Here is a 19098-nt window from a genome sequence, read left to right on the forward strand (position 1 = left end):
CATTTCTTTTTAAAGGCACTGGACACTCGCTTGGTGTTTCTCCACATGGTCGTCGAAGTTGCAAGAGAATAATAGAAAAACACCCTTGTCATACAAGTTGTGAAAGCAATGCTCTCATATGCTTAAATTTGAGACCTAGCTCAGCTGAGGTCTCGAATTTAATTCAAATATTTTAGTGGAGAATTACTTCTTTCTCGTTACTTCAGAGAGAGCCGTTTCTCACAATATTGTATACTATCAACAGCTCTCCATTGCTCGTTACCAAGTAAAATTTTGTGCATCCAAATATTGGTCTATTGTCAATGGTTTTCAAATATCGAAGGAGTCACACTCGGTAAACGTTTGATAATTGGAACCCACTGTTTGTTTCAATCATTCTTAGTTGTGAATTTACCATTAAACTATAGCCTGTGAAAACTTTATTTAAAAAAGTGGTAGCGTTTTCTTTAGTTAAAAAGAGCGGTTATGTTCGCGATGAAAGAATAATTTGCACTTGAAATAAAAACAATCCAAGAAACGTTCCGGTCAGTATAACGCTTCTCTCAGATTCAAATTTTGGGGGATAAAAAGTTACATATTTTTGTACACCAAAGTTAAAAGTTTCTCAAAATACATTATACTATATCCAAAAGTGCTGTACTTCTTATCAAGTGAGTTTGTAATGCCATAATTTTCATAGTCATTATCCTCTACACCAAACGCCAGACCCTTTTAGCTTCACCAGCTTCCGTAACCGTAGCACTCCGAAGTTAAAAGTTTCTCAAAATACATTATACTATATCCAAAAGTGCTGTACTTTCTTATCAAGTGAGTTTGTAATGCCATAATTTCCATAGTCATTAGGCCCTACACCAAACGCCAGACGCTTTTAGCGTCACCAGCGACAAAAGCAAAATTGTTTAGGTCGGCTAATTCCATTTCACACACAGTTTTGATCTTTGCGGCTCCTTGTTTACCATAAAGCCACAGGGCATGTGTTTTGAAATGAGTTTTCCTTTTATGCGAGAAACCTTTTCAGACGAAAGGGTCGCCTAGCCTTTCTCGTGTTTTGCAAAGACTCACCATATTGTATTTCAAACGTCAAATTCGGTCATAGTCACAAACGTATGCAAACTTTTGAGCCATGGGCCGAAAAGTAGAAAATGGCCTGCGACGTGAAACAACACTCGCCATCATGGGTAGCAAGCGGTGCAGTTTTTAAAACAATGAGTTTTTACTTTTAACTTGGTCACATTGTGAAACAGCAAAATGGTATGTAACCCGTGAATAAAATCTCTCCCAATATTGCGAATAGCGGCGTCGATTTCCAGTTTGAGCATTATTTAAAACAGTTAAAGTTAGACCTACCTATAGGGCCTATACTTCTAAAACAAGGCAAGAAACTTTTGAAAAAGTTAAAACAAAGTAAACTTTAACATTCAAATGTTATTTGAATCAGACAAGCTTCGTCCCGCTAATGCATTGACCAATCACGACCGTAATTGGGAACCTTAAAGTCCGTGAAAAGTCCGCCATTTGAAGGCCTACTTTCCACTTGCTCGGCTGCGTTTCTGGTCAGGTACACTGTCAGGTGGTGATGGAGGGAGCATTGGTGCTCGATATAATGGGTGCATTCGTTTAGCTTCCCTAGGTCGACCCCGATGTGGCGTATTTTATTTTTTTCCAGGACGAACGTGGGCACACAATTACCCCACGTTCGTCCTCGGACCTGGAAAACCCCCCAGACACGTCACCACGTGAGCCTTCCCGTGGTGACGTCAGTGCACCTCGGGCCAGCCCCTATAGAGCCCCACTTGTGGATAGGCTCACTTGGGGCTGACCCGAGGTGCACTGACGTCACGACGAGAAGGCTCACGTGATGATGCTTCTGTTTTTTTCCAGGTGGAGCGTGGGTAAACATTTGCACACGTTCGTACTGGAAAACAAAATAGGCGACTTTTCCAGGACGAAAAATTGTGTGCCCACGTTCGTCCTGGAAAAAAATAAAATACGCCACATCGGGGTCGACCCAGGGAAGCTAAACGAATGCACCCAATGGGTGGGTTCGTTTAGCTTCCCCGGGTCGACCCCAGTGTGTGGCGTTTTCTTTTTCCAGGACGAACGTGTGCAGATAGTTACCCACGTTTGTCCTGAAAAAAAAAAGCCGCCACACACCGGGGTCGACCCAGGGAAGCTAAACGAACGCACCCAATATGGGGAATGGTGCACCCCACATTGTGTCGTAACTTTGTGCTTAGAATCACAGGAGTTCGGAATTTAGGGGGTGGTATTCCTGTACAACAGGAAAATAGAGTGCTAAAACATCGCGGTTAAAGTATGAAGGACACTATTTCGGCAGCGGATATGACTTTTTTGGGCGCGACAGCGGATAGTTCAGAATTCCAGTAGCATTTAGTCAAGGCGCACGCAGCAAAAAAAGACTCGCGCGATCGGCCACCTTTTTCGTGCATGACATCTGGGGGTGCCCATCATGTGCCGCCGCCGCGTGCGCCTTGATTAAAGGCTAGAGTTCCAGCTGAAGGTGAACGGCCTTCAATGGAGCCGTAGTGGCTCGAATGATCGATGACTGGGTCTGTATTTGGGACCGCCTTTTGTTGTTGCTTGCTAGTGCATGAAGCATCAACTCCATGCGAAGTTCAATATGGTGTGAGAAGTTGAAAAGCTGGATTACCGTGCAGGGCTACATACATTTCAAAAACTGGGAGTCAGTTTCATAAAATCGGACCTTAATAATAAACACCATTGTTGTACTGTGTACAATTTTTTGTGTTGGTGAACCTTGGAGGTTAATGTGAACCCCGAATCAAGAATCTTATTTCAGAGTTGACAGAAAACTAAACAATGAGATTGTAAAGTTGTGCTGTTGGCGTAGAAGATAAACCTTGTACATATTAAATAAGACTTAAAGTTGCTTGGTGGAGGAATTCTAGATATAAGAATTTTTTTGAAGTGAGGCTATGTAGATAAATCTCTTTTGGGTGATGGCGTCTCCGGACGGTGGAAAGACGGTTTTTTATGCCTGTGAATAAAATAAACCAACCCATTTCACTGTATAAATGGTTTAGTCACATGCAAAACTAGTTGCACTAGTACACCTTTAGCAACTTTCAAATACCAGTAGATCTCACTTGGTGTATCCCAACACGTCCATAAAATAACAAATCTGTGAACATTTGGACTCAATTGGTCATCGAAGTTGCCACAGAGTAATTAAATAAAAAAACACCTTTGTTGCAAAACATGAAGGGGAAGGAGTCGCGGCATGTCAACAAAAACTGTAAAACTAAGAAAAACTGTAAAAGGTCATAGGATTTTTATAATCTTCATTACTTGACAAAAATACAGTGGTCAAATACAGTGGTTAGGTTAGACTTTAAAATTTTCAAATGTAAGTGCCCATTGCAAAACTAAAATGGCAAAGACTAAGGGCATAGATGCACTGGTCAAGTGCCTCTCTGTGGAGTATCTGTGGACAAGATATGTTTATGGAATCTCAGTCCAAACTCATAAAACTTTTGAAACGTAGAACTTGACAATTTGATTTCCTGAGCCAAAAGTGACAAGGGAACAAATGTCAATCCAAATACATTTCACACTTTCCTATGCTTAGCACTGTCCTGTGCTCAAAGGCTTAATGAAATTTTGCCTAGTTGGTTAAAAAAAGATCATCAGAAATTTTACTTTATGGGTTGTCTTTACGTATAATGCTTTATATATGAACAGAACAGCTAACCCAACCACAGCGCAATTTGTTTTAAGAACTGACCAGCTGACACATACTAAGGTAAACAATATTGTATTAAATTCACCCAATATGTGTACAAACAATGCTTTCCATACATTTTTTGTTGAGTTCCAGTTATCCTGATGTGAAAATATACAAAACTAAGAAAAAATCCCCCCAAAACAAAAACAACTCTTTCTTAGAGTAACTACCACATTGCTGAAGCTTTGCATGGTGTGGATAACAGAAAATCACTATCACTAGTAACCAGTTAAATCACGTTGCCTTGGATCGGTCGAGTTGGTCTTTGAAAAGCATTTGGGACCGTTTGTTATAAAATGCATATGATTAGAAAGATATTTTAAAAGTAGAATATAATGATCCACACAAGTATCACTCGAAATTGCGTGGTTTTCCTTTTACCTTGTTGACTGTCGTCCATTTATGGGAGTAAAATTTTTTGTGTGGATCATTGTATCCTACTTTTAAATCATCTTTCTAACCATATGCATTTTATAACAAACGGTTACAAACACTTTTCAAAGACCAACTCGACCAATCCACGGCAACGTGTTCCTTTAAGTTTACTTGGGGGTGCAACCACGTATACATTTCTGTTGGGGGTCTGGATCTGAAAAGAGCCACAACACTTGGACATTTCAGTGTAATCTACTCGCCTTCAAGAGAAACCAGCCAACTGTTCAAAAGATTAAGATCCAAACATCTCTTTTCAGAACCAACACTTCTCCCAGAAAGAGATTTACATATGGTTGTACCCACAGATTTGTAAATATTTTTTAAATTGTTAACGACCTGATGTTTCGACCCTAGCAGAGTCTTTCTTCTCATGTTAGCCTTTGAGAAAGACTCTGCTAGGGTCGTTACATCAGGCCATTCACTACTTTTTGCATTAATACCATCAGTCCTTTAAGACTGTAAATTGTTGGGAACAGCTAATACGATTTTCTCAGTAATATAAATATTTGAGCTTAAATTTCACCCAGGTGAATGAAGAGACCAAAGAATCAGCCCTTGATTAGAATGTGTTACTCTGATCACTCTCATGATCTGAATCACTGAAATCATCAGAATAGTTATCTTCTGATTCATCCTTATTTGTCCAATCCGCATTCTGAGAATCCTCCGTCTTGAACTCGGAAGAAGGAACAGTCGACCGCAGACGGGAATCCTCTGAAAACAAGCTCGAGGACCTCATCAAAGATGGTCTCGGTTTAGGAGTAGGTGGTGTTGGTGAGCGCTCGTATTCTTTATGAGGATCAAGAGTTGCTGCGGTATTGACAGACAGAGTCGACGTCTTAGAAGTCCTCCTGACTGGCACTGGAGAGATGCTTGAGAGTTTGGGTTTGGGAATACTCAGTCGCCTCTTCTGGAGATTAGTTGCTACGTCTTTGGATAAAGGCATCAAAGAGGGCAGAGGATTTAATGCAACCTGAGACTTTGAGGAACTTCTTGAGCTGCTTGATGAGAAGCTCGACTGCGCTGAGTGATAGGACTCTGACTTGTTTGATGCGAGAGGTTCCAATTCTTGCTCCCCTGTGGACGCAAAGCGGTCCGAGTCAATGAAATCATCTGAGTACTGTACATCAGGCACCTCCTCGGCATGACTTACATCTACCTGGCTCGGGTCCTCTGATGGGATACCAGGAACTTGGATTGTCTTGGGATGTTGGTTGAGACTAGAGGAGGAGTAGCTGGTGCTGTAAGAATCATCACTTTGGCTGTCTATGTCAGATTCCTGTAGTGAAGCAGTCGGTAGATACACATCTATGCTCCTTGCACTCTTGTCACTACTGCTCAAGTCTAAATACAAAAAACAAAAACACACATACAGTAAAATGATTTTTAAATGAAATATGAAAATATTTTATCTTAACCATTTCACACAAACATGAACATCAGTGTTCCTTGCATGTTAAAGACACTGGACACTATTGGTAATTGTCAAAGACCAGTCTTCTCACTTTGTGTGTCTCAACATTATGCATAAAATAACAAACCTCATCAAATGTTGTCCATCAAATAACACAAGAATGATCTGTTTTGTTAGCTTTTCAATGATATTTTCACCACTGAACAAAGTACCCACTAAATCACTTTTTAAAAGGAATGATGACTCATTGTGTGATCAGCCACAGACCGTGAGTTTTGGATTAATATATTTCATATGGTACACCTGCACTTTTGTAAACCATCAAAGTATCAAAAAATAAACTCTTCAATTCTCTTCCATGCTCAATGGTGCAAATCGAATAAAAAAACTAAATATTTTAAATATAAGAAAGGGGTAGAAAAAAGGCAAACAAATTTTGGACAACAATATGCAATGCATGCCAAATGTTTGTGTGAAGTCACTGGACGATGTGTGTGATGCTGAAAGCTACTTTGGGAATGAACTCAAACCTTTGAATAGAAGTTCCATAGAGTTTGCAACCTCTAAAACACAAATTTCATGTAGTAATAAAAATGAATAGAAGTTCCATAGTGTCACTATCAGTTGTACATGTATGCAGTTATAACAAAAATTGGGTAGATTAGACAAAATTGCGACCTTAAAAGGACATGTTGCCTTGGATCATGCGAGTTGGTATATGAAAAGCGTTTGAAACCACAGGGCAAAGACACAATTTCCATAATACGTATATAAGCATAGAACAGTTATTTAAGCACTTGTAATCAATTGTGCATGATTTAAAATGCAATAATGGTTTAATGGCCTTATGTTTCAACCACAGCTAGGGTCAAAACTGTCAGGCCATTAACTATTTTTTTGCACTAATGGACTTGGTCCTTTTGGTTGGTAAGTAGTTTGGAATAGCTAATTCTATTTTCTCATAATGAAAAATCAACACTTAATCAACAACTACCGTACAATTGTCTAGACACCAGACCAGGCTTAGAATACCGAAGGGAAACAGAAACGCAGAGAGGGTAGTGACTTCGTGGAAGGAAAATCATAATGGCAATAAAATTTGGACAGAAGGCAATTTATGAGATAACCTTAATTTGTTTGTGTTATAAAGGCTACAAGATCAAATTTAAGTGGAAATATTCCGCCAAGTGTTTCTTTACCTTTTGGTTCAACCGATGAAAACTGCATGTCAGGAAACTCCCCAGCATTATCCTCCAAATGGCGTTCTTTATCTCCCCAAACAAATGTACCCTCTGTGAGTTTGCGAGGCCGAGGTAATGGTGGCTGTGGCTCAACGACTGGCTCAACGACTGGCTCCTCGATACGACCCTTCCTATTAGAGACCTCTGTGCGCATATGCTGGTCTGGAAATTGGAATAAACAACAATACGTAGAAACTGTAAACAGCTCAGCAAAATTCATATCAGTTTTTAGCTCTTCAACAACTTGACAAGCAACAGAAAAAAAGACCAGTTTTTAAACATCTGTAGACGCACCAAAATCTGTGTAAAGTATCTTGTCCACTGAGCTAGCTGGATTAACCTTTGTTATTTTGCGGTAATTTTAGTTCTTTGCAAAATGAAAATGGTCTTTCACTCTCAAAAAGATGAAATTCCAAGCCTACTAATTATCAAAGGCACAACTTAACACCAGTTTTTTCAGCTGCAGGGGTATTTGCCCCCCCCCCCCCTTTTCGTTCTTTGACAACCCCCCCCATTTGCCCCTCCCCAAAATTCAAACCTGTTTTTCCCAGATGGCTGAAATTGAACTTAACATAAAGAAACAATTGCAACCACATTAATGCTATATTCACATTACCCCAAGTTCGCGTTAAGCTTGCACCTCCCCCCCCCCCAAAAAAAAAGGAAAAAAAAGAAATACAAGTCTGGTGCATTTTTCATTTAAAATGCAAAAAAAGTCTTCACCTCGTCTTAATAAACAAAACATGCCAACAGTTTCTTTAGCCCCACTAGTGTGGCAAAGTGTGAATCCTTGGCCACACTTGTTGGGCTGCTGTCTGTTGTGATTTAACTAACCCCTCATTTGCTTGCGTTTGATTTTCTTGGGAGACGTCTTCGTCTCTTCTGCCTCAGGAACTGATTCAGTCCTTGGAGTGTAATCAACTCTCTTCTCATCCTCAAGATGATGAGTGATCTCTGTCGAGACATTGAGATTACTGACTTCATCGATAAAATCATCATCATCTCTCATTGTCATCCGCTCCTTCTCCATTTGCAAGGTCCGCAACCGCGCCTCTTCCACTTCCAGCTCCTTGAGGAGTTCAGGGTTGTTTTTCTTCAGTCTCAGTTTCTGTGAGTGCGTCATGCCGTAATGGAGCTTGGTCTTGCGCTTGCTGTGGACCGGCTGTTGTCTCAACCATCCTTTTGTTGGTGGCACCCCTCGAGGAGGCTTGGTACACTCTTGATGCTTATGGCGGTAGGGTTTCTCCTCTTGTATGACCGACTGTGGCTTACTAATGAGAATGTTTTCTTTCCCTTTTGGAGATGAAACAACCTCTGCTTGAGGCTTGTGTTTTCCTCGGGGCGGTTGTTGAATGAGTTCTCTTGATACGGGCTCATTCTGAAGGACATTACCGTGGAGTAGGCTCAGCTCTTGGAGCAGTGCTGCCAAGATTGGCATCTGAGATTGATGACGTGAATCCAGATTTAACTGACACCTGTTACATGTTTCTGAACCTTGAACTTGGCGCGCTTGCTTTAGATCTGGCTGATCTCTCCTATGCTTCTTACTGGTTTCAATTATTTGAGAGTTTTCTGTTGTTGACTTCCGATGAGTTTTGCGAACACTCCACCTCGGGGACAGAGTTGGATTCTGAGAGGGCAGAGTGTAATGCGTCTCTACCTCATGAATGACTTCCTCGGAGCATGTTCCGCTGGACATTGTACTCAACTCCTCACTCAAATTATATGCAACTTGTGATTTCCTGTCATTACTTGTGTTAAGATAACCTCTTTCATGTATCTCCCTGTGATTTCTGCCCAGTGTTTGAATGTTTATCCCAGAGGTAATTGGCGAGTCCTCATTGACAGTGTTAAAATACAAAGGGGGTGGACAATGGGTATTGTTCACAAAAAGGTCGTCATTCTGCATAAGCGGCATTGACCTTTCAACTTTGTGCTGGTGATGTCGTTGTTTTGTGGTATTTGCCATCTTAGTGCCTTTTTGATCACATTGATTTGCTTTCTCCAATTGAAAGTCTGGACTATGATCAGCAGTGGATACAGCAATTGAAATAGTCTTCTTGGTTTGACCTTCAACTTCTAAATCTTCAAGAATGACATCCTTCTCCTTGATCTTTGAACTTGCATCCTCCACGGACACAGTAGTTACGACATCAGTGTTAGCTTTTCTCGGTGTAATGGCTAGATCTACATGTTCTGTCCGCCTTCTTGTTATAGCAGTGTCTGGAATATGTGGCATTAGACTCACACCCATGCTGAGCAACCGATACCTCAACACTATCCATCCTACTTCACTGCCCATTAAATTATACAACTTGTAACTATCTCGGTGACCATGAACAGACGGTATGTCAATGCCGTTTCGTTCAATATCTCCTGAAATTTCTTCCATCGTTTTCTGCAAGGAAATTGTACAATTTGCGACCAATTTTGAAACTTCTGGCCACACATCGATAAGCATAACGTACAGAGGGGTGTTTCTCAAATATGCAAGCAATGTTTCAGGGTTCATTTTGAGGAGACATGACTTGCATTTATTGATACAAAAGTTACCCCTGTGATCTTTAAGCTCTTGGAGTTGGGCTGGAATACTGCCAAAGGTTCCAAGGTTGATCTTCTCCTTGATATTTCGGACCTGATCCGGGTCAACATGGTGAAGGAGCAGAGTTGGGAAGTCGAGCAGACGAAACGCCACGGAGGGCAGACGACACACGACGGTAGACGAACGGATACGCAACGTTTCAACCGCCAGTTCCAACGAAAATAATGCCTCGTTTGAATCCATTTTAAAAGCTATAAATGTAGGAGACCAAATTGTACTACATTGGCTGTCAGGTTTTATGTTTTGTAGACAGATTTCAACGAACAAGAATAACTTCACGGTCTTCAAGGTGACACTTGATATGGAATGTGCGCCATTTTTATTGAATTTTTGGGTTGTTGACGCAAACTGTACAGGGCGCCACCATTTGACAACTCCTGTACGAAATTTAAGTGTACCGAGTCTTTTGAAGATGTAACCAATGAATTGTGTGCTAAGCTCTGCATTTTGGTCTCGGTACTATTTGTGTTAAAGGAACACGTTGCCTTGCATCGGTCGAGTTGGTCTTTGAAAATCGTTTGTAACCGTTTGTTATGAAATGCATGGTTAGAAAGATGTTTAAAAAGTAGAACACAATGATCCACACAAGTATCATTTGAAATTCCTTTTTCCTTTCACATTCAGTCAACGACCGTATTTCACGGTACTGTAGGAACATCAAAACATGCTGTGCACCTCTCGTGAATGGCGGGGGTAGGGGTTACTAGTTGTAAGTTCCTTGCCTCTCAAACCATGATTGTAGCCAATTCAATTTATTGCAAATAGTTTACCATTTGGCTGAGCCCAAACTGTTGATTAAACAATCGCATAATTAGCCCATGTGAAAATTTAATAATTATATCCATATCCCAAACCAATATGCAAAGGTGCCCTCAATGAATAAGTCCACCGGACCCAACAAGCATAGCTCGTGTGCGAACAGAATCATAAACCTAACAAAACATTTTTTGTTTCAATAACAAAAGTGTTCCATGAGTCTGATCGATGTTCTCATAATATAATCATAACAGCCTCCAAGTCTAAAAATAGTACGAAGTAAATGCGTTTGGCTTGCCGAAATAAGCTTCTACCGTTACTATGGCAACGTTTTGAGTTGAATAATCAACATTATTTAACTCAACAAGCTACGGAACGTGCAGGCGGATTGCTTAATCTTTCAACAATGTTACCCTAGCAAGCTAGAATTTGATCACACAATTTTTTTTTCTGAAACAAAAGTAGCAGATGTTATGCCTACAATTTTTAGCATTTATTTAAAACAGGTGAACAGCCATTATTGCTAGATACAGACACCATAACTATTAGTGTAACTCAAAACTACAGGACCAGTTGTCAACATATACAGTCATATCTTTACATCGTTACACAGTGTCTTGTTAGTACAACAATATTTTCAGTTACTGATAGAACAGACCTGTGTTCTTCAGTTCGCCGAACTCATCAACACCAACAAATCTGTCTATATACTAAGCGCACAAAAAAAAAACCACTGTGCACATTGGTAAGCATGATATAAATGTTTTTAAGGGAAAGTACACGTTTGGTAATTGTCACAGACCAGTCTTCTCACTTTGTGTATCCCAACATAAGCATAAAATAACAAGCCTGTGAAAATTTGAGCTAAATTGGTCATCGAAGTTGCTAGAAAATTATGAGAGAAAAAAACACCCTTGTTGGATGAATTTGTGTGATTTCAGATAGGAATAAAATACTTCTGGCTAGAAGTCTTTTATTATTTTAGTGAGAAACTACACCTCTTTCTCAAAATCTATGCAACTTCAGAGGGAGCCGTTTCTCACATTGTTTTATACTATCAACAGCTCTCCAATGCTCGTTACCAAGTCAGCTTTATTAAAGTTAATATTTGTTTTGAGTAATTACCAAACGCGTATACCTTCCCTTTAATAAGATTGCATGGCCTTTCAATCTCACAGCTTTAAAATGATGCCTTCAATATTGAGTAGTTTAACAAATAAAAGTGCGAATAAGATAGTTAAAGGCACTGGGACACTTTGTATTGTCGTATTCACTTGGTGTATCCCAACATAATGCATCATGAAAATAACAAATTTTGACTCATTAGGTCATCGAAGTTAATAATTGTTGCATTACCAATAATAATCAATAGTGTCCACTGCCTTTAAAGGCACTGTACACGTTTGGTAATTGACAAAGACAAGTCTTCTCACTTGGTGTATCCAATCATAACCGTGAAAAAAAAAACAAGCCTGTGAAAATTTGGGCTCAATTGGTCATCGAAGTTGCGAGAAAATGATGGGAAAAAACACCCTTGTTAGACGAATGTGTGTGCTTTCAGATAGGAATAAAAGACTTCTAGCTAGAAGCAAAAACTACGTTACTTCAGAGGGAGTCGTTTCCCACAATTTTTTATACTATCAACAGCTCTCCAATGCTCGTTACCAAGTCAGTTTTTAAGTTAATATTTGTTAATATTTGAAACACGGCTCATAAAACTTCCACTCAGTTGGAGTTTTTGTTTTAGAGTACAATTCAACACCGTCCACTTCATTAGTCGTGAAACTCGGATCGATGTATTGAATCAGCGGTTCGTCATTGCCGTATAATCCCACCTTTACTCCGCCATTTTCGGCCGTCATCCAGAAGCGTTGAAATTCGTTGAACTTAACATCCAGAAGTGCATGCAAATCTTCAATTTCAAGACCAACGTTACGTTCAAACTCTGGCAAAATATAAATTTACATAAAGACTTGTAATCGGACGTATATCACTTAATTCATTAAAGCCGTTGGACACTTTCGGTAAACAGTGTATCACAACTTTAGAAAAAGAAAAAAAAACTGTGAAAACTTAGGCTCAATCGGTCATCGGAGTCTGGAGAAAATAACGGGAAAACCCATTCCCTTTTTCCGCACGTTTCGCCGTGTCATGACATGTTTTTAATATAAATCCGTAATTCTCGCTATCGAGAATTGATAATTCGGTAATATTGCATCTTGTATTATTTATTGAAATCTTGGCCGAATAAATAATAATAATAATAGTACAAATATATAAAGAGTGTAAAAACTCACCAACAGTGAAGACCTCAATCAATCCTTTCATGAAGCGCATCTCAATCGAGGTACTTACTGGATTGTTGAGAGTAAAGTCCAACCTCACGGGGAATGAGATATCATCCAGGTTTACAAGTTCCACAGAACTCGTTTGGTAGGTGGCACAGGGCGATTGAGGAGCTTCGTTGAATGCCGTAGTAAATTCTGTCAGTATTTAATCAAAATAATATCAAAATATCTTGAGAACTCAAAATATTTAAAGTTTTGCTTGATGAATTTCAGCTGTTTATTTACAACCATGCATCTTAAAACTGAGTTGAAATGTCTTTTGACGTTACACATAGTAAGAAACTATACTCAGTATTATAGAGGCAGACAATATTACTCGAGTTAACATGCATGTATTTGACCTCTGTGTAAATTCGAAAACTGCTTCCAACTGCATGCACACAAATAGATACAGTTTTAATAACAAGGACATACCAAGGCCCATTTCCAAATAAAGTACAAAATACCCATCGTAAAGAAACAGTCAGACACAAATCAGGAACTTTCTTGTAAAGGATTATCGATATGACTCAATGACACATAATAACAACTACTAAACTAATCTGAACTATTCTGTAAAGTCAAATGAATATTGAGTTCAATAAAACATTTATTTCCACATTCACATCACATGGAGGCATCATCCTAAAAGCCGAGGCTTGTGGTGGATGTGCCCGTTACAAGATTACAGAACAAAACAGGAATACAGCACTAAATAGACGAATAAATAAATACATACCACTACGAGTTAAAAAAAGACTGTATATTGAAGGGTACAATAAAGGAAGAAAATAGTATAATCAACGAGGAGAACAGGTAATTTAGTTGAACATACCTGAGCTGTAGCCATCTCCCGGACCACCTGTTGGCGCTGGTTCTTCTGAGAAAACAAAATCATGAATTAGGAGTCAAGTGCCAATCGGCAAATTCAGTTTGATAGACCGATTGCGCTCCAATGTTTACATGTGCTCACGTGACCTGAGATGTGTATAGAAAAACATAGCTACAAAGTAAAGACATCACAATCGGCTGTATTTTCGACAAATAACACTTTTAACTCAAAGCGAGGCCCTTTTAATAAAGTTGAATGTTGTGACATTGATTTAAATCACATTTTCTGTTTGATAAATCCAGTAATCTACTACAAAAGAGGTTTATGATTCTGAGAGTATGGTTCGACTACGTAAATACCGAGGTTTGAGCGAGCTCACGCGCCGTGGGTTTTGCGTTGTGCACGGCGTGAAGTCGGGAAGTGCCAAGGGAGACCGCGAAATTGTCCGACTCTAGCTGACAGCTACCACTTCTAATCAAATAGTTGAGGGTGAAAATAAAGGAATTTGCAGCTTCTCAGGACATTGTTATTGAAAATATTGGCAGCAAAATCACTACAAGGGAGAGCAATGTAAAATCACACTTTCCGTGCACAAACACATGACATCGTGTGAACATTCTCGTAGAATGTCCTAGTTGGTGGAACTGTGTCCCCCAATTACTGGCATTGATCAGCCACCGGTAAGGTCTCATGGTACAAACTCCAGAATGTTTTTCAGTGATTTTGAGAAAAAAAAAAAGCCTCGATTGAACAAACAAAAGCAACAATAATCATGTCTTTTTAACGCACGTTGATATGCACTAGGCCCCTACGCCGTGTTTGTAATGTTAAAGCCATTGGACCCCTTCGGTACAGAAAGAAAAAAAGGTCACAGATTTACAAATAACTTACAGGGTTTACAGAAGGGAGTAGTGAAAGACTTCCCTTAAAATATTATTCCATGAAATGCTTTACTTTTTGAGAAAACAGTAAAACAATATAAATTCTCGTTAGCGAGAATTACGGATTTATTTTAAACACATGTCATGACACGGCAAAATGCGCGGATACACGGGTGGGTTTTACCGTTATTTTCTCCAGACTCCGATGACCGATTGAGCCTAAATTTTCACAGGTTTGTTATTTGATATAGAAGTTGTGATACACGAAGTGTGGGCCTTGGACAATAGTGTTTACCGAAAGTGTACAATGGCTTTAATGTGTAACACCCATCTCATGTCACGTGACGTCGGATAGCGCAATCGGTCTATTTTTTTTTATTTGTCAAGTGCGGTGAGGTACACCCTAATTCCCATATCTGAAAAAAAAAACTTCAGGAATAAAGATGGAAATTATGCAATTTTTTTAAAGGGTTCATATTATTAGACAATAGTTTTGTTTACCTTGTCCGCAAGGCGTCTTTTTTTCGAAATCCTCCATGCGCAGCCGACCGTTCTCTCCAAATCGCACTCGGTAGGGAGTCAACCGTGACGTCATGTTCATGCCACCTGAAGGAAAATTCCTTAAATAATTTGTTGTTTTCTTAATCGTTAGTGTACAGCATGCATCAAACAGGTTCAAGATCATGTTTCATGGCTATGTAGGCAATTGTTTATTTTGATTTTGACCGCTTCTGGCCACTTTACAGCTCGGAATAATGGAGAAATTAGTTTAGTTACTGAGCTCATTCCGCCTTCAGACCAGTTCATAACTTGACAAATCGAAGCACGTTTCCTTTGCGAACGGGCAAAGCAGTGCACGATGGTTTACGAAAACTTACTTCTAGAAGTTCACCTCCCCGTTATGAACCGGTGTCAGATGCAATTGTGTCCGCCATGCAATACTGTCCGCTCCGGACACTTTTGCATATGCAATCGTGTCCGGTGCTATGCAAGAACCGTCCGGTGGACACTTTTGTATGACTGATGTGCGTGCGTATAGCGAGCCTGCATGCACTGAACCTACGTATATACAGCATGAATATACACGTGTTATATGTTTTATGATTGCAGCGAATACCCAACGGCCAAACATTTTCCATGTCATTCATGACATGCACTTAGCTTGTAAAAAGATGGTGAACGTGTTCCGTCGACCAAGGGCGTTTAATTTACTGCAAGGGCGGTTTTGCACGGTGCGGACACAACTGCATATGCAAATGAGTCCGGGCGGACACAATTGCATTATGCAGCAACGTCCGGGCAGACATGTACGATTCAACCCAATGGAAAGTGAGACATGGTTTTTCAAAGATTGCCATGCGCCGTTATAGGAGCAAGTTGGCAACTCGAACTGAAGTAAGAATCTACAATGGACGCCGCCAGCCATGTCAGCAAGCAACCCCTTTGATGATAGATCATTGCTGAAAAGGACCATTGCTTATATTACAATCATTGTATAACAGAACACTTGCCTTAATTGATGCTTTTGTATCGGGGATAAAGAATCTTAATTTTGGTTTTACCCTTACACCGATGTGTGCTATATAGCACTCAGTACATTCCCGAGTTTTGTGGGAAACCACAGGCATTACTCGGGTGGGATTCGCCCCTACGACCTTTGCAATTATAGAGCATTGCCATACCAACTAGAATTGTAAAGGTCGTGGGTTCGAATCCCACCCGAGTAATATGCCTTTGATTTTTTTCAAAGAAATCTGAGGAATACATATCGGTGTTAGGGTAAAACCGAAATTTAGATTCGTTATCCCCGATGCAAACAAAAAACACACAGAGGATTAGAACTATGTAGCTTCCAGGCTAGGCGCTCTCGGTATATGGCAGTGATCTAGAATTATAAATGGGATTTCATGAATAATAATGAAGTACAAGCCGAAGAGGGCTTGCATTTCTTCCTACGTGATGGCATGCGAACCACACAATACATTTAAAGGTTGTATTGTTAGTCAAAAGTCCAAAGGGAGATGCCAGTATATATATTTCCCGGACACAAGTCACGAGGCTTGTTGTCTGAGGTCATGATAGTTGTTTGACCAAACGGTATATTGGGAGGGTTTGAAACCGCAGCTGACGGGACACTCTTCGACTTGTACTTCGTTATTATTCATAGAATAACAATTATATTTCATTCATTCATATAATATCAAAATCACCAAAATATTTAAACATTTTATTTGTTCTTCTGTATATTTAAAGACGCATCAGAACAAGTTTTACCTTCTACTGCGATTGAAGCGACAAGGCAGACACACGTAAGAAGTAACACATAGAACGCCATGGTTGCAGCCAATTCACTGAGCTAGCGTCCAAAACAAGAATTCAAGATCCTAGCGTTGTCTCCAAAATTGTATGACTCTGTGTGCAACCAGTGACTCACGAACAAATTTTAGTGGTTGACTACCACTTTATCCCGAAACCAGAGTTACATCGACTCTATTATATACGGCTATGGGGCAACTTCGCGCGAATCAATTAGGACAGTTGCTACCATAAAAAGCTGTTGCCACAGCAACAGGAAACAAGTCTTGCTGCCAAATTTAGTTATACCGCGAACCAGCCTGGATCTCGTTTAATTGCAATTAGACAAACGGTCGCTTATTACAACTCCCAGAAACTATGTATATGAAACCATTGTCATAAACGCGTATGCGCATATCCGCTGATAACTTTGCTCTGCTCAGAAGAAGTCGTTGATGCTTAGTGTACCATGCAGCTCGATGAATTTGGCTCCATTATCCTCCTTCCAATTTAGATCTATATTTAACTGTTCGCGTCTTTCAAAATAGAGCCTGGGTGAATTTTTCAAAAAAGAGACACACTGAATGTTAGCGCCTATACGGTCAGTTGAATTATGGTCAGTTGCGAGCTACTGTTTGGAGGATACCTCAAATTGAACTGCACATCTATTATGAGCCTTCACTTGTGACGCCCGGTATCTTTACTCAAAATCCTCATGTCTGGTTGAGTAATTGTATACTTAAAATTGGTTGCGTACAGAAAAAATCGGAGACGAAAATAACCACTTTTTTTCAATCCCTTTAAAGAATACCTTTGTTTAGAAAATGCCCACGAGTCCGATCGATGCTCCCTATTGTGAAAATGTATCTCTTCTTCATTTTAATTTCTTTAAATAAAAGTTCATTGCTATGGAAACGGGTTGAGTGTAATACCCACCATTTTAAAGACTCTAGACACTATTGGTAATTGCCAAAGACCAATCTTCTCACTTGGTGTATTTTAACATATGCATAAAATAACAAACCTGTGACAATTTGAGCTTGATTTGGTCGTCGGAGTTGCGAGATAACTATGAAAGAAAGAAAAAACACCCTTGTTGCACAAAGTTGTGTGTTTCAGATGCTTGATTTCGAGACCTCAAATTCTAAACTTGAGGTCTCGAAATCAATTTCGTGGAAAATGACCTCTTTCTCGAAAACTACGTCACCTCAGAGGGAGCCGTTTATCACAATTTTTTATACTATCGACCTCTCCCCATTACTCGTTACCAAGTAAGATTTTATGCTAATAATTATTTTGAGTAATTACCAATAGGGTCCACTGCCTTGAAGTCGATCCAAGGTAAGCTGTGGAGAGTGCGGGGAGGTTTGGAAAGAAATTTAGAATAGGCATTTCATAACAGCGGAATATTAAAGCGTTATTTACGACATTTAGTTTTCTTTCTTATATGCTCAGAGTTTATTCACTAAAGTTATTCACAGTGACAATCCAGGTATGACTTAAAACTGCAACAGCTTAATTTATTGCAATGTTGGCAATACATTTTACAGCAATGTACTCAGTATCAAACCAAGAACACATAATGTTTGTTTCAATTTACACGCAGTCAACACCAAACAATACGACCATATCAATAGTAACAGTCCAAGGTTAACGGTAGATTTTAATAGTATAGGTGTTAACACAGTGCAAATTATCCAACGTTTAAATAGGGCAACATGGCCTTTTCAAACAGCAATAGCCGCCAGAATGTGTTCTACCTTCCGAGTGCATGAGACTTGCCTTTCATACAGTATCAATGGAGAGCGCAATTTTAGCTGCATTGAAGTTTTTGTTTTTGTTGTAAATCACCGAACTCAACTTGCACAATTTTCAGCAGAAAAATACAATAATAATCTTCAAACCAAAACCAACATTTACCTGGTCAGCTCAGCATATCGAGCCACATAATTGACACCTCACATAATAGGCCTACACTAATTGTATTATAAACTATAATTCATAAATACCTCAAACAGTTTCGCTTTTCCTATTGGTGGAGAGCGCGTCACGTGGGTGTGTATAGACCTTTGTTTATGACCGGTAAAAAAGTGTTAATTCATGGGCGTGACACGCGACCTTGCACCTGTTCTTATAAGACAGTTTCTTCATTCCTATTGGTCGAGAGCAACGGCTGAAACAGTTGTGCCGCATCACGCGATACGCGCGAGCGCTCACAGCATTGCCTTATAAGGAGTTGTTTACCCGAGGGCGGCGGAGGGCTTTACCATTTTCATAGCTGGAGGGGTGTTGTGTTGAAAGAAATCATTTAACAATAATAATTTTTGCATTTATTTTACTTTTTGACCAAAAAGTGATGATGTTTTTGACCGAAAAGGTATTTATAAAAGGGAATCAAAGTTTGTTGAATCGGTTTTCAACTAGTGGTTTAAACCCGCCGAGGCCTGGTTCTTTATAATTTACCTCGACCTCGTCTCGGTAAAATTATCAAGAACCAGGCCTCGTTGGATTTAAACCACTAGTTGAAAACCTTTTCACCACACATTGAT

At 39.6% G+C, this 19098-nt stretch overlaps 2 protein-coding genes across 2 annotated transcripts; both read right to left on the reverse strand.

The window, feature by feature from the left end:
- Positions 1-3318: 3318 nt before the first annotated feature.
- Positions 3319-9775, reverse strand: LOC139950838 (uncharacterized). Its single transcript, XM_071949705.1, has 3 exons — positions 7691-9775; positions 6815-7018; positions 3319-5545 (listed from the first exon to the last, which is right to left on the reverse strand). The coding sequence occupies exons 1-3, from the start codon at positions 9639-9641 to the stop codon at positions 4761-4763; spliced, it is 2940 nt and encodes a 979-aa protein (XP_071805806.1). The 5' UTR covers positions 9642-9775; the 3' UTR covers positions 3319-4760.
- A 2130-nt stretch (positions 9776-11905) lies between these two features.
- On the reverse strand, positions 11906-16589 carry LOC139940073 (uncharacterized). The gene is made up of 4 exons (XM_071936347.1): positions 16529-16589; positions 14756-14860; positions 12512-12697; positions 11906-12159 (listed from the first exon to the last, which is right to left on the reverse strand). The coding sequence occupies exons 1-4, from the start codon at positions 16587-16589 to the stop codon at positions 11906-11908; spliced, it is 606 nt and encodes a 201-aa protein (XP_071792448.1).
- Between the last annotated feature and the right edge of the window lie 2509 nt (positions 16590-19098).

Source organism: Asterias amurensis, chromosome 1 (genome assembly GCF_032118995.1).
Source record: "Asterias amurensis chromosome 1, ASM3211899v1".
Taxonomy (NCBI): Eukaryota; Metazoa; Echinodermata; class Asteroidea; order Forcipulatida; family Asteriidae; genus Asterias; species Asterias amurensis.

Bases quoted from the DNA above. Each gene is read 5' to 3' on its own strand.
- LOC139940073 (XM_071936347.1), bottom strand. From the start codon at position 16,589: ATGGCGTTCTATGTGTTACTTCTTACGTGTGTCTGCCTTGTCGCTTCA. The intron at 14,861-16,528 runs GTAAAACTTGTT...ATTTTCCTTCAG, and splicing joins CGCTTCAATCGCAGTAGAAG to GTGGCATGAACATGACGTCA. The intron at 12,698-14,755 runs GTAAACAAAACT...AAATACTGACAG, and splicing joins AAAGACGCCTTGCGGACAAG to AATTTACTACGGCATTCAAC.
- LOC139950838 (XM_071949705.1), bottom strand. From the start codon at position 9,641: ATGGATTCAAACGAGGCATTATTTTCGTTGGAACTGGCGGTTGAAACG. The intron at 7,019-7,690 runs GTTAGTTAAATC...TCCAATTTCCAG, and splicing joins CAAACGCAAGCAAATGAGGG to ACCAGCATATGCGCACAGAG. The intron at 5,546-6,814 runs GTAAAGAAACAC...TTTTGTATTTAG, and splicing joins TTCATCGGTTGAACCAAAAG to ACTTGAGCAGTAGTGACAAG.